The sequence below is a fragment of the Polistes fuscatus genome, unplaced genomic scaffold (genome assembly GCF_010416935.1).
Source record: "Polistes fuscatus isolate 324 unplaced genomic scaffold, CU_Pfus_HIC Scaffold13, whole genome shotgun sequence".
NCBI lineage: Eukaryota > Metazoa > Arthropoda > Insecta > Hymenoptera > Vespidae > Polistes > Polistes fuscatus.
This window is the reverse complement of record NW_025113031.1, coordinates 4,142,311-4,158,724: the sequence shown is the minus strand read 5'-3', so window position 1 is coordinate 4,158,724 and position 16,414 is coordinate 4,142,311. Positions and strand designations below refer to the sequence as shown.

Sequence of the window (16,414 nt, the reverse complement as noted above, 5' to 3'; positions counted from 1 at the left end):
TATAACAAAGTAGGTTTATAACGATTCGATCTAAACGAGGAGTTATTTTTCTTGAGTTTGTCCCAAGCTATCTAAATAGCTTGAACAAACGTTTCCGAAACAAATCTCTTCCTTTTGCTTGGGTAATTCTCTTTCACATGCTCTTCCTGTTTTCCCTGTCTTTTCTCGGGACATTGCACGGCGATTAGAGTTTGCAAAAACGTTACGTGAAATTACGTAAAGTCATTTCCATGAGTTACAGAGCGTATTGGCTGTCTAATCGGGACGAACCGTTACTTTGATTAGTTTCCCACTTCCTTTGACATACACACAAGGGCGACTCAGGAACCACCGCACACATGTTTCCTCGTTAAACTTTTCCCCCCCCTCTTTTATTTTTTTTCTTTTTCTTTGCGCGACTTTAAAGTTTCTATCTTACCTCGTAAAAAAAAAGAAAAAGAAACAAGGCATCAAAGGCCTTTGCATATCTCTTTCAAATGATAATTACCAACGATAAATACCGACTTAATTATAAAGTACATTATGTTAACAAAAAATCCGACTTATTTTCTAGAAATCTTTTTTATTATTCAAAACGTATCATCAAGATGTAAAAAAGATGCAAACCCGTTAGGCTCCTCTCCTGGCATCTATTAAATATACGAATTTTATATGTATACATTTGTTAATTAATGAAGTACATACGCGATAGATCGTGGGTAATATCAATTTAAAAAAAAAGAAAAAAACAAGAAACAATAACAATTATGGGATTGTTCAAATTGCAATGTCTTTTTTTTAAGCATGTATCGGAATAATTAGCGAATGAACGAATGAATTAATGACTATCCCACGATTTTCTATGTTATGGTGTAACGCATATTGTTTATTCTTCTAAGTATACGGAAGGAGAGAAAGAGAGAGAGAGAGAGAGAGGGAAAAATTAGTAAATAGATTCTTACGAAGTACGAGTCCTGGAACATTGTCGAACGATACTTAACGCATCTGGTTAGCATTCGCGTTTTGTGGCGGCAAAAGTTGTACGCTCTACAGGGCACATGCAACCTGCTTTTGTGGATAATCCTTTATACAACGGGTGACTTTAATAATTTGACTGAATGAATGACGAAAATGAAATAAAATCTTACAGGAATGGAATGTTGTTGACCTTTGATAAATGAAGAAATGTCATGCGAGAGTGTCATCTTTATAAATGGAAAAAGAAGAAAGATAAGCAACGTCAGCTAGCCGCATGAATTATGTATGATGATCGTTTATTGAAAACGAGAAAATATTTCAACGATGGTGTAAGAAAGTGATAATGATCGGTTTTGGTCAGACTTCATAAAGGATGAACGGCAAGTAGAAAGTGTCGTATTTGATCAGACTTCGTTCGAACAATAAATGAAAAACGATGAGTGAAATGAATCAAAGTAGTAACGGTCTGTTTCGATCAGACATCACAAATATATTATACTAACTCGTGAACATAGTTAAGGTAGCGGGTGGGTACTCCTACACGATCCCGGTGGAGGATAGACCTACTTCAGGGATGCGACCCTGCCTACGCAAGCCTTGGATTATCTCCCAAGACCATACGGGGGAATCCATTGTCCCATCCAGTATCCTTATCTAAACCTATAAATTTCCCTAACACACCATCCTTACACCATCTTCCAACACGTCTTTAGCCAGCGAGGAAGATTAAGGCTTAAAACCTCTCAATATGAGAGAGGCTTTTGTCCAGCAGTGGACGGTGTAGGCTGATGATGATGATGAAGATGATGAACACAGTACAATAATTGAAATTTTGTTTCGAAGAGATCAACGATTTATTAATTCACGAATAAAATAAACGGAAGAAGAGACGATGAGAAATAAAAAATGATCGACTACAGATATATGCTTGTTGAAGTTTTCGAGTGTTTCACGTATATCAGCAAATACACCCGGTAGATACACCTGGCGTCGAGTTAACCGAGTCGAGTGGTATCAATATGTGTGCGTAGGTGGAGGGGAGAGAGTCCCAGTCCCTGTCGCTGAAAATTCTGGTGGGAGAAGTGTAAGAAGGTGGTAAGGGAGTTGAAGCGAGACTGCCGAAGAAAGGTTTGCCTGAAGAGTAAAAAAGATCAACAGAGTTCTCCAAAAAGAGGGAGAAAGAGGTAAAGAAAGAAAGAGAGAGAGAGAGAGACAAGGATCACGCGTTTAACCGCGTTCACCGAGGGAATCGTTTGCTTCGACCATTCGTTCGTTGATACCAACCTTTTTCTACCTGCTCGTTTTAAGGTTTTCGCACATCAGCCTAACTTGATTTATATCAGCCAGTTATTGCTAAGTATCGCTAAGCTAATAGTTGACGTTGAATTGAAAATCAAATTCAATTTTAATTCTAATCATAATTTTTCATCGTCATCATCATCATCATTATCATAAAAGTCCATTAGGATTCCAAAAGAAAATAATAATAATAATAATAATAATAATAATGACAGGAAAGTTCGGTTAGCTTCGCTAGATAAAGTAAGAAGCATCAAACGAAAAGACAAGGCTGCCATTTGGTTGTGGCAAGAGAGTAATGGTGTTTAAATGCCAATCCGGTAACACGCTCGACACACTCTCTCAGCTTGACTTTCGTTGGACCAGTCAGAGTAGCGATTGGATCCAGTGTGCGAAGGCCTTTACAACGAGCGACGTCCTCTTGCCAAGCTAGGAGTAGTGATGGTGGTGGTGGTGATGGTGGTGGTGGTAATGGGGAAGGAAGGTTGAAGGGTACCAGGTAGGGAGGTACCATGGTTTGCCGAGCCATCCGAAGGAGGGGAAAGAGGTGAATGAGAAAGAGAAGGACAGGAGAGTAGTGGATAAAAGGAATAGGATGGATGACGAAGAGCAAGTGGGTCTTTTTCATGGAGTGGGGAATATAGTGACGAGTAAGAAAGAAAAGGATGGATGGATGGATGGATGAACGCGAAGAAGAGGAACAGGCCTGCTCGCTAGTCTTCCATCTCTTTCCGATGATAAAGAAAACGGGGGCTGGAGAAATGAAAGAGAGAAAAATCTAGAGAAGGATGAACGTCAGATTTTCTTTCTCTTTCTTTTTCGAGTTGGTAGAAGGGGATATGGCGAATAAAAGAGAGAAGATACACACAAGTGCAACATCACTTTTTCTTCCTCTCTCTTTTTAGAGTGGCGGTGGGGTGGGGGGAGTAGAGCGTAGGGAATAAGAAGGACGGATAGACTGACTACTCTCCTCTTTCATCTCTTTCTGATCGGAAGAAAGGGGTCTGAGGGAATGCAATGAAAGAAAGAAAGATAGAAGAGGAGAGACAGAAAAGGTACCTGGAAAGGCGAGAGAGCTTCGGACTATTCGAATTCAGGACAGAATCCATCGGAAGGTGCCGCGCCGCACCGCGGCCGGTTGGAACTCGACCGGTCGCGGTCTCTTTCTCTTTCTCTTTCTCTTTCTCTTTCTCTTTCTCTTTCTCTTTCTCTTTCTTTTTCTCTTTCTCTTTCCATCTATCTCTTTTTCTCTTGCATGTGCTACGACGTCGATCAAGAACCGATCGTGGCGAAGGTGTGGCAAACTAAAGAGAAAGAGAAAGAGAGAGAGAGAAGAGAAGAGAAAAGTGGTAGGAGTTAGAGAAGTAGAAGTAGGAGGAGGAGGAGGAGGAGGAGGATTCGACAGTGAGGCACCGAAAGGAGAGGAGGAAACTGCCGTGGCTGTTGCTGTTGCTCTTCAGTCGAGAGACTCGTGTTTCGTGTTCTGCGTTTTACGTTACGCGTTGGTATAGTTCATCTTTGGTGTCTTGACAGTCCGTACAAATAATTGCCCTTTTTGAACAACAACAAAAAGAAAAAGAAAAAGAAAAATAATATATATATATACATACATACATACATAAAATAGTGCGAGTCAAATAAAGAAAGAGAAGAATAATATCGTTTGGATTATCAATCGTCTTTCCCTTTCTTTCGCAAAATTGTGCGCAGATTTAAATCGGACTTTTTAAGTTGGAACATTTTTGAAAGTTCGAGCCTGCCGTTGTTTTTCTTACTGCGCTGCCATGGCTGGCTATTGCTGATTATTCGTAGCAGCAAGTTGGCAATTCAACGTGGAAAAGTAGTCAGAACTGTGTGCAGCTGTCAGACGAGACTACTCTCGAAGTTCTCTATCCGTCTCTGTCTTTCTTACCTGCTCGATTCTCCCCCCTCCACTCGTGGTTCGCCGTCTCTCTTTCTCTCTCTCTCTCTCTCTCTCTCTCTTTTTACTCCCATACCATAGGATGGTGCTCGTACGTAGCTCGTAAACCTCAGACGCCGTGGCTCACGTTTAGTTTAGACTCGCTTATACCGTAAGAACGGCCTTACACACGGTTTTCGCGAAGTGCATCGCGAGCAGACCAGTTGTTCTATCTTCTTCTCCTTCCTACCTATATATATCAAGAAGTTTTTGTGAGTGCAAGAAAATACGGAGAGATAGACAGATAGAGAGAGAGAGAGAAACAAAGAGAGAGAGAGAGAAAAATAGAAGGTGCATTTGTACGATCATTTATTAAGGTGAGTCTAGATCGAAGTGTTCGGTGAAGGCTAACAAGACGATCAGGACGAGTCCTTTTTTTTCTTTTTCTTTCTCTCTTTGACTGTGCTATTCGTTGTAATCACCAACTTTTTTATATTTCTTTCGTATATTTGATTTTTTTCGTTGATAGCGATATAAACCAATTTCATTTTGGAATAATGAATCTTTGATTGTTTTTTTTTTTTCAAGATTAAAATTGCCTTCTTCTTCTTCTTCTTCTTCTTCTATTCCTTATTTCGTATTCATCATTGTACTGAAGAAATAATTTTGGTGTCTTGATAGTGAGAATCGATTCAAGCGCAAGATGGATAACGTGGAAACGGGTTTAAGCGTGAAAGTAATCGAGGAAGCAGTTGAAAGAGAGAAAGAGAGAGAAAGAGAGAGAAAGAGAGGGAAGGTAGATGTTAGACGGGTAACAGCAACAGCAACAGCGTGTTGAAACCCGGTAAAAGCATCATTTTTCTACTAAATCTTCCTTTTCTCCATGTTAACTTTTTTCTTTCTTTCCTTCCTTCCTTCCTTCCTTTCTTTCTTCCCTTTTTTCTTTTTCTTCTTCTCGATTTTGATCGTCCCATTCGCCGTTCGTTCTATCTGGAGCGAATAAAATCGAATTAGCTGTGGAACGTTAGCAATCGAGAGATCGAACCAATTCGAACACAATCGTATCGCATTGTCATTCGTTACGGATGATCATTTTTACAATGAAATCACACTTCCGATTCCTCGTATTCTGAATTAAAACGTTGATTTGTGTAAGCAAGAGTATCGTCCTGTAAGATCGGACATCACTATTAAGACACTAACTTATTTCGACAAAAAAAAATGTTTGAAAAATGATTAGACACGAATGTCGGGCATTAATAAACGATCCAAGTTCTTACGAATTCTTGAACAAATGATTGGAAGAAAAAGAGAAAGAAAAAGAAACAAACAAACAAAAATCCAATCCCAACGTTCGATGAAAATTTATAATCGAAGTTATTCGTCGAATTTTTTGGGGAAAAAAAAACAAAAAAATTCTAATCTCGAGTTGGAGAACGAGGAGAGGCAATTTTAAACGAACGAAAATATATTTTCTTTCTTTCTTTCTTTTTTTTTTTCTTCTTTGGTTTCTTTTTTGGTTTCGGTGAGAACAGTGCGAGTAATGGCCCTACGTCTAAGGGGTAGCAAGGATGTCAAGAAGAGCTCCTACTACGTTTGGTATCTTGGTGCGAGGGAGGCCAAGGGTGTGGACGCGATGCCCGGTGCCATAGCTTACCTGCTCGAACGAGAACGACTTCAAGAACCTTTCAAGGTCACGTTACAGGTGAGCACGCTACTACCATTTCGAGATCCGGTTTTGGCGCCTACCATATCCGAAAATATTCTAACACTTCAACTTTGTTTATCGACATGAGATAAGGAATGATGTTTATATATGTCTAGTTTCGGTTATCTCTTTCTCGTTTCTTTATTTTTCTTTTTTCACTCTCTTATCTTCATATCATTTTATTCTTTTCGAGAGAAAGTTAAATACGAAGTCTCATAAAGTTCGCTTTTTTACTGGGACTGCGCTGAATCCTATAAGAGAAAATAAAAAAAAACCTGATATTTCGTGAAATTGTCGTGTTATATTTTTCACCGAAAACGAGTTTAGACGTGATATTCTCAGAATTGATACGAGGGATGAAATTAGAAGTCGAGATAGGAAAGAACGTCGACCAAAAATAATAGCCACAGTCATAGCTTTCGTTATTCTTAAATTCTTAAATTCTTAAATTCTTCTTCTCTTCGCACTATTTTTTTGTCTTTTTATCGAGCGAAAAAACGAAGACTCTACCTTAAATATTCACATTTCATAACGCGTGGGATGGCATTAGAAATCAGATATAAAAATTGGGATAAAGAAAGAATCTTTAATAAATGTATTCCAACTTGGGGGTCGCATTCCTATTTCTATTCTCTTTGCTTCTTCATAAAAAGAAGAAAAGAAAAAAAAGGAATTTAATCAAACGTAGTTTCTCTATTTAATATTGATAAGAAGATGGAATTAGAAATGGAGATTAGGAAAAAAAAGGTTAATCCTCTGTGGAATTCATTCCTATCGTTGGTTCGATTCATAAAACGATTCAACGAGAATTTGTTCGAGTCAAAGGATCGTTCATTTAAAAAAAAAAACTTTTATATTCTAATACCCACTTCGTGAGAAAAAGTTTGGAATTCGATCAAGAATCTAATATGATTTTGTATGGAACAACGAAATTTTTTTTAGGGGGGGGGTAATCCTTTGTTTATCGAAGATAATATTTTTCTATTATTTCTCGATGTTACATATAAAAATGAATAAAAAATAAAATAGCCTAAATTATCTAATCTAATGATCTAATATATTTACAAAACGTCATAGAAACGTGGGAAAGACCTTGGCACTCGATTAACACCTACACGAATACCTTATGCGAATGAATTATGATGAGTTAATATACATATAACGAATTCATTGACCCGAATCTTCATACGACGAATGAAACGAGGCGTCTTCGATATGGGAAAGAGAAACGGTATGCGAAATTCTTTCTTTATTTCTTCAACGAGATGTTACGAGTTAGCGCGGGCGATTTGAAATCATCGTAATCCTTTAAGAAACCCAAAAGAAATGTTTTAAAACGTGCGGAGAATGAAGAACAATTTTAATCGAGTCGAGTTTTATAACGGCAATTAACTTTAGAAATTAGTTTGGACGAATAACAGTATAATCTTATCAACTGTATTGATTTTAAATTTAAAAAAAAAGAAGAGAAATTAACGAAATATTTTGTTTAATTAGAGATACACGCGATGGATATATTTAGATGAATAAAATGAAATCAAAATACAAATATTCTTTTTTAAATCTCTTCGAATCTCGCAATAATAATACCGACACGATATTATTTTCAATTTAGAGTTTGGTGCAAATTCGCAAAGCACAAAACGCGTTGCGTTGCTCGTGTCGAAAAAGAAAAGAGAATGAGATTGTTATTATTATTATTATTATTATTATTGTGAAATAATAGAAGTGAGTGATCCGTCTAATTATTGTGCAAGTGTAATTACAAGTCTCTCTGTCATAAAGAGAAAGTTTTAAAAACATTGTCGAATAAGATACGGAGGTGGGTCATATTATGCATTAAAATTTATCATGCGAAAAACAATGATCATGTTATCACGAGGATGATAATATAGATAGATTTAGTAATTGCTCAGGTTGTTTGTTTTTAAGTAGTAGCAGTAGCAGTAGTAGTAGCAGTAGTAGTAGTAATAAGAATGTGTTAAGATGACGCCTTCTTTCTGAACGTGTTTTTTATTTTTCTTTCTTTTCACTTCTTCCTCTTTTGGCCTTCTAAACGAGGATCGCACGTAATAGTCGAGCGAGATGTAGTAATTACGCTGTTCGTTTCCGCTATCTTGAACAATGCTTACGCGTGTCACAGTAAGAAACAAAACGTAAGAGACCAACCAGTCTTACGAGATTTTCATGTTTTCTATCTCGCCGAAGAGATTTTCTACCTGTTTGTTTATTCATACGTTAGATACGAATATTTCAATCGTTCCCATTTAAACGCCCATCTTGTCATCTTTTTACGACAGATACTGAAAAAAAAGAAAAAAACAGTTATTTCAGATTATTAGATCTATAATATAAAAGTAAAGAAGAGATCAAATAAGATATTAACGCACCTTTATTTGAACATTAGATATGTCTCTATTGATATATCTTTGATCATAATTTTACAATGTAACATCTGATAAAAACACCTGATATAGAAATTATTTGAAATGAATTAGGTCTATAATAGAAAATCAAATAAGATTAACAAACACACATGTAACATCCTTGGAATAATATTTGAACGTATACGTGTCTATCTTTGATCAAATCATAGAGATATCTCTATTACGAGTGATTTTTTAGCTTTTAATATGCTTGGTAACGCGTAACTGATGTGTACCACGATTAAGATTTCATTCTTGTCGACAGGTGAGCAGCAAGGGTCTGAAGATCATTCAGACTGTTCATCCTGGAGGTTCTACTAGATCAGCTGTGAAGCATTTGGTACCAGGTCATGCTGTATTGGCTGCTGTACAACGAGAAGACATCGTAGCAGCTACTCTGCTTTTACCAAATCCTGCTACCAATAATCCAGTTCATGTTCATGCATACAGGTTTTTATTCTCTCTCTCTCTCTCTTTTTTTTTCTTTTTTTATATATTAATTATATTAATTTTAATTGTTCCTTTTCGTGTCCGATTATGTAGCATTTTATGCCTTCGCTTGGCCATGAATTCTTTATCATACTTTCATCTCATTTATTATCATAACTATTTTTCATTATTTTCTTTCTTTTCTTTTAACATCTGATAAATATTATTACAACGTTTCATTTTCTTTATTTTATTTGATTTTATTTGATTTTATTTCATTGTATTTTCTTTTTTATTAATATGGATGATAAAAAGAAAAGAAAAAATGGCGCGCGTTTTCCAAAGATGGAGGTCGTTTGGTTCATCAATTCGATCGTACGGATTATAGGTCGCTATCTTACTTAATTATGCTTCTCCTTCGTATAACGAGCCGTTAACGCGTATTTTTTTCATTATACCTCGAGGAATCCACCTACTCTCTTATATTCTCATGGTTTAAAGTTTCAAGAGATCAGAAGCCTTCGGTTTCTCCGAGATAAACGTGATTTGTTATGGAAAACCTGGCCCAGTTTATGGATTCTAATTACCACTCGAGTTATCATTATGTGATTTCATTATAATATTAATAATAAACCATTGAATATACACTCATACACGCATACGCACACAAATACCGTTATCGAAACTTTCCGTTCGATCAGATGCGATTCGGTTGAGACTGCCGACTTGTTGGGTGGACAATTGAAGGCATTGGCGTCGCAAGCGGATAATTTAGCAAGAGTATCTTCCGGGGAAGGTAGAAACCGAAGTAATTTGGGTAGCGATGGCCGAAGTACAAGAGAATCCGAATCTTCCGAAGGTAGCGGAGAACTGAAACATGATCCTATTCAGACCACAACGATCTACGAGTCGTTGGCAGCTGAGTTGAGAGCTAAATTAGGTAAGAAGAGATCTGACAAAAAATAATGATGACTAAGAAATAAAGCAAATAGGAGGAATGATGTCATCTTTGTTCCGCTAGGTCGTGGCAATTCAGGAGACAACGATGTCGGACCTATATTGTTACCACCACGTGATTACGACACAGTTCACAGGCATCGTGGTAACCTGGCAGGTATCGAATTTAGGCGTTGCTTAAATCAGACCATAGTGGGTGGTAGCACAGCTGTTGATCGAGGTGGTACAAGGAGTGCAGCTAGCAGCGGAATTGGATCGGATAGTGCAGCTACTCCTCCACCGTATCAATCTCATCATCCCTTAGGCCCAAGACCTTCGAGACCTTCGAGAGATTCCTCTTCCGGTAAGCTGACGAGTCTCCAAGTTTTCATTTTCTCTAAATCTTTTTCTATCTCTTGGTTCTCATAGTGGGTGGTAGCACAGCTGTTGATCGAGGTGGTACAAGGAGTCAGCTAGCAGCGGAATGTGGATCGGATAGTGCAGCATACTCCTCCACCTCGTATGCAATCTCATCAAGTCCCTTAAGGCGCCGGACCTTCGAGACCTTCGAGAGATTCCTCTTCCGTAAGCTGACGAGTCTCCAAGTTTATTCATTTCTCTAATCTTTTTCTAGCTCTCTGTGGTTCTCTTACCGATGTCGGTAAGAACGATTTCTACGGAAATTCAGGCCTCTCCGCTTCGTTGGTTCAATGCACTCTCTTGAATAAACTTACATATGCGGTCGTAACTCTTTACGGTATGCGTATAGAATAAACTCATGGAAAGTCGTCAATCGATGGGGATCGATGGGATCGATCCATGAAACGCGTCGTAACGTAGAGAGGATATTCATCATGACTACCGCGGTGGCTAGATCTTGCTTAAACGAAAGTGAAAGTTTCTTCTTTCTCTCTTCAACTCTCTTATTACTTCTTTTTGCGGATCACCAACAGGAAATTGACGGGAACCGATGAAACGATTTTTAAAATAATTACTTAGAGAATGGTATGAGAGAGGAGAGTTCGTAATATCAAGCTAAACTTTCTTCATACTTCTTCTTATCGATTGATTATTAGATTTCTTTTTTCTATTTTGTGTGTGTGTGTGTGTTTTTTTTTAATTTGTTACTTGAACTTCGATATAATCGAATGTTTTCTTTTCTTATTGTCATTCGAGTGGATTGCCGTGTTAACCGTCAAGTATCATTATTATTGCAATGATACTTTCTTCAATTCTGTAGTTTCTCTTTTTTTTTGAAAATGTCGAACGTCGTTAGAATAAGGAATGCAAGTTGGAAAGACAGAAATTTGGACGCTTTCTATTCGCTCGGCAGGTGTGTCCGCACGAATCTTATCGGCTCTCGTAGAAAACCGGGCAGAAGCGAGCGCCGACCCCCTAACCCAATTTCTTTACCCACCTCGAAAATCCGATGGTGTGTCGAACACTTACGTCTGCATGCTTGGATTTTTTTATAGTCTCTCTCTTAATCATCCTCGTCATCGTCATCATCTTCTTCGTATTATTCTTATTCTTTTAATTCTTTTTCTTTCTCTTACGTCGAATCGATATTCAAACGGAAACGAACTGTGCGATATCCTTTCCAGTTTAAACCCGTCGTGATTAGAAAATCAAATAAGTTTGTCGCAATAATTCGATAAGAGTATATCGATCTAACGATTAAAATATACGAAAAAGAACAAATTCAATGTTCTTCTTGTTAATATATTCGTACACTAATGAAATGGAATAGTAGCGTGTGATATATAAACGAGATGAAAATTAAAAGAGACTGACGATTTTCATTTCTTTTTATTTTCTTTTACAAACACGTTTTTTAACGGACGACTGACTGACCCATATCGCTTCGACGATAAAGACGAAAGAAGAAAAAAAAGAAAAGAAGAAAAAAATACAAGAGAGAGAGAAAGAGAGAGAGAAAAAAAAAGGTACAACTTAACATCGGATATACTTCAGTGTTTAAGTATGTATGTATATGATATATATATACATACGTGAGATGGAACGAGATGAAAAGAGAGGGAGAGAGAGAGAGAGAGAGAGAGTACCACCAAGCTTGGGCACCTGTTACAGTGGAAGGTGTACCGTTAGGACGTCGTGTCAGCGACAGGTACCAGCCTACGGGCACATGTATCTCGATTCTAGGGCTTTTACTCGACCGCAAAAACCAGCCAGCTTTGGATTGACTCGTGCTATCGATTATACTACAGACGTCACATGTTAAATCTCCGAAACTTATCCTATCTCTATCCATTCTCCCTGACACTCGCATCTATCCTAACTTATTTCAACTGACCTGAAACACATAACGTTCGCCATTATTTAACTATTCGAAAATCGTTACGTTCAAAATCGTTTTTTTTTTTAAATAACATCCAACGTCCGATCGCACACAGTAATTGTGCGAAAGAATTGAATTGAATTGAATTTGAAATTTGTTATTATTTATACGAAATATTTTTCGTATTCGTTATCAACGTTTGCTCTGATTTCTAATGAATGTCAATCAACGGCTTTCCAATGTCAACTGTCGTTCTTTCATTGAACCATCAATCGAATACAAATCATGATTCTAGATCGGTACTCGACTGTTATACTTCTCGATACTCGGCATAAATTATACTCGGCAATTTGCGTACGTATAGGTACGATACGTAATAGGTAAGTCGCGTGAAACCATCGTGCGTTGCCTAGATTCCAGCCGTGGAATTGTCCCGGCTCGCTCGGAAGGGAACCTCGATTAAATTATTACGTCGGACGGAGGTAGTTTGCCGTGAAATCGATTCCGTATTACTATTCAAATACCGTTCCTCTCCTCTCCGAAAGAGAAACACTTGCTTCGTATGAGTTACTTGCACACACACACACACAAACAAATATTAATAATAATAATAATCAAATTATTCACGGAGAACAATTACGCGAGAAACGAAAACAAATGAATTACACCAATGTAATATAAATTTTATGATCAATTATTTTATCATTGTTTAATTGTTTAATTATTCTAAATTATTCTATTCTCTAAATATTCTAATGTAAGATTAACAAAATTTATTTCATTTGTCATTTTCTTTTATTTATTTTATACCACGTCATTACATTTGAGTAGATTAACTTAAACTATATATATATATATATAATTATTAGGGAATTCATTCAAAGAAAATTTAAATTAAATGTACACAGGCAGGCAGGTAGGCAGGCATGATGAAAAGACAAAACACTTTATCCTAGTTTCATCCTGATATTGAGAAGATGTTAGTCAATCGACTCGACAACCTTTAACACTAAGAACTTAGCACGGTAACGGCACTCCAACTCTCTCTCTGTCTCTGTTTCTCTGTTTCTCTTACTCTATGCTAGAGATTATTGCGCAAAAGAGTGGTTTTGAGGTGCGTTCTAGAGAAAGACGAGACGGTATGAAGAAAGAAGCGAGGTCGTTGGCAGACGATGATAGTAATGACCAGAAGAGAAGACGATTACGATGTTTCTAACGATGAGGATGAGGATGAGGATTATGATGATGATGATGATGATGATGATAATTGTGATGAGGAGACCATAATAACTATGATACACAGTGTCCTTTTCTATAACGTTGACCAGGACTAATGTGGAATCCAAGAAAATTCGTACGTAAATCGAGCTCGTGGGAGGCCAAACATGAAGTTCCGCATTCTCGGCCCATAGCCTGAGGCTTTCTTTAGCCTTCTTCGTGTCTTATTGAAGAAGAAGAAGAAGAAGAAGAAGAAAAAGAGGAAGAAGAAGAAGAAGGCATCGTCGTCTTTACCTTTTCTCTCCTTTCATTCCCTACCTGTCCACACTTAAAATCTCTTCGTAACCTCTCTCGGATTCTGCACTACAGAATTCCACACGACCGATTTGCCTTGACTCGCGTTTTCTCGAGTCACCTTACTGACCGAGATGCTAGAGATTTTATCTAGGAACGTTTATATCATGACTCTCTTCGCTATATATATATGTATATGTATATATGTATTTATGTATATATGTACTTAAAGAGTTTCTAATAGTTCAGAGGAAAGATTCATTTACGATCTTTTCACGTTACTTTTTCTCCATCGTCTCACCACACGTTGACCTAAAATCTTAAAGTTTCTTTAACCAGTTGTTTACCGTGCGTAGGAATCTATTAATATTAATTACTTTACAGATGACGACTGGGGTGCAGGTACAGAGGAAAGTCATTATTTCCCAGACGTAGAAACGACTGGTTCGAGTTTGACATTACCAAGGCTACCTAGAAGTCCAGAAAGACATCCAACTCAGCAACAACCAACGAGAGGGGTCTCGCCAGGTTGCAACAGGAATCGTAGGGCACCAGAATTAAGACAAAGATCTCCGAGTCCTCAGTATCAGCCAAGAATCAATCCCGGAGAAGTGACCAGCCCAAGAGAGAGGTTCCAAGATGCTAAAGAGATGTTCAGGGCAATGGAGAGGGAAGCCATTGCAAGACCAGTCCTCTCAAGGCAGAGAGAGTCCGATGGTCATCATCATGTACACAGGTGAAGTTTCTATGATAATAAATAAGAACGTTTTTTTTTGTTGTATACTAGGCTTGATATCGATCGAAGGAAAAGTTAGATTTTAAAGTTAAACTGACCTGGTGAAAGATCGTCCTTTCTCCGAGATACAAACCAGATTCCCTGGAAACTAGTTGATTCAATTTTCTTGTAAAAGTTCAGATGTGTCACGTAGTCATTTTCCTTATTCGTCGTATTTGGTCCGATTCGGTTTTCCTCTTTTCTTCCATTCTCTTACCACCAAACGTTTCTAAACGTCGTCTAGATGCGAGATTTCTCTTATCCCTGACTCATTATACAACTGGTAATTATCTTTTCTATTTGATCTTACAGGGTGGAATCATCGAGACAGGTTCACGAAGATCGTTCTATTCGTTCGCATCAAACTAACGTGAATTCTTCGTCCGTACACGAACAACAACAACAAATAAGACGAAATCATCCTGAGCTTGATCGAGAAAATGAACTTCCTTATCGAGCGAGACCAAGACCTAGAACTCATCATTATGGAATTGAACAACCTTCTGAATCTGAGACTACCACTAGGCCACGGCCAAGAAGCTTTTATGAAAATCCAGTTGTTGGGAGAGAGTTTCGCGATCAGAGGAATTCTATCGATCCACGAGAAGTGAGAAATTATTATAATATTTTAACTTTTTTTATTTGAAACACGATACAATCGTTATCAGTTAACACTAGATTTACGGACTAAGTCACTAATTTGATTCATTTCAAATTTTGTTTTGCTACATATATTATTTTAAAAAAATATATATATGTTGATTTTTAATACCAGTAATGAAATATACGTAAATATTAATTCCTCCCCTTCTACCAACTTCTTCATTCCAATAATGTTTGTAAGTTTTTTTTAAAAATAATGAACAAAACATACGTAAATCTAGCGTTAATGTATAATATTGATGTTAAACGCACAAATAATTGTCATTTAATTGATCGTTACAATGAAGACATTTTCATGAAGATTTCCTTTCAGTCAAGAGATTATCGAGATCGAGCATACACGCGAGAATTACGTGAAAAAGTACGCGCAAGAGCTACCACTTATCAAGAATTATCAGAACACGAGAGATACCCTGGTCTCGATCGTGAAAGTGCCAGACCACCGTTGGAAATAGTTCCGACACCCGGTAGATATCGTCACAGTTATGCAGAACCACCCAGACTTGGATTAGCTGCGTTACATCCTTACTGACGAAGTCGATGATTAACATTGATGATCGTTAATTAACGATTTCCTATTTCTTATTTTACTTAATCGATCGATTTAGATCGATTCAGCACGTTGAACATTAATGTTTTCGATCGTTCCTTCTTCGTTTTAATACGAACATTTCGCATTTATAAAAAAGAAAAAGAAAAAACAACAACAAAAAGAAAAAAGAAAAGAAAATGAAGAAAGAAATGAAAAGTTAGTTGATGTTCCGTTATGCTCGTTTGATAATGAAATAACGAAGTTATATAACAGATAAACGATCTTGTTTTTAATTGAAGAGATCGATTTAGAATATTATTTTAATATCACGACCAAGCGTTATCCTCGTTATAGCAAATGGGGAGGCTCCTCTCGTTGATTAAAATGAGAGATTATCATTGTTGTTGATAATTAATGTGAACTACAAATATCTACTATATTGTTATGCGACAGATGCCAGACTAACTAAGATAATAATATTAATAACAGCAAATTGTAATAACGAAAATAACAGTAACAATAATAATTGTAATAACAAGTGAGTTTACCTATCCCCCTCGATTTTATTCCTTTTTTTTTTAAATTCCGATCTCGAATCTTTTACACGATGAATTTTATATTTATTTATTAAGATTAAGAAATCATTGGATTCTCTTGAATTATTCAATTCTTCTAGCGAAATACAAAATGAGAAAGAGAGAAAGAGAATTCGAGAAAGAATTTCTAAATTTACTCGAATACGTATTCTTAAGAAGAATTCAAAAAACGTCGCTTGGTTTTTCGAAATAAATATCTCAAAGTCGACAACTTTCTCTACGAAATTCACTTCTTACTTTCGCATGTTTTGGGATACACGAATTTACGTGATGTATTTTTAAAATACGTACCTTGAAATATTATATTATAATTTATTTTAATATATTTCCGCGACACATTGAATTATATATATATATAAAATTACAATAATACGATTAAATT

General features: G+C 36.9%; 1 protein-coding gene across 2 annotated transcripts; it reads left to right on the top strand.

Moving 5' to 3' along the window:
• Nucleotides 1–1,477: 1,477 nt before the first annotated feature.
• Nucleotides 1,478–15,944, top strand: LOC122513690. 2 transcript variants are annotated; one of them, XM_043630122.1, is made up of 8 exons: nucleotides 1,478–4,533; nucleotides 5,717–5,861; nucleotides 8,556–8,740; nucleotides 9,421–9,659; nucleotides 9,741–10,019; nucleotides 13,851–14,202; nucleotides 14,554–14,848; nucleotides 15,218–15,944. In XM_043630122.1, the coding sequence occupies exons 2-8, from the start codon at nucleotides 5,793–5,795 to the stop codon at nucleotides 15,434–15,436; spliced, it is 1,638 nt and encodes a 545-aa protein (XP_043486057.1). In that variant the 5' UTR covers nucleotides 1,478–4,533; nucleotides 5,717–5,792; the 3' UTR covers nucleotides 15,437–15,944. The 2 variants fall into 2 exon arrangements, with proteins under 2 accessions (XP_043486057.1, XP_043486056.1); XM_043630121.1 differs by having other exon boundaries at nucleotides 5,692–5,861.
• Nucleotides 15,945–16,414: the final 470 nt, after the last annotated feature.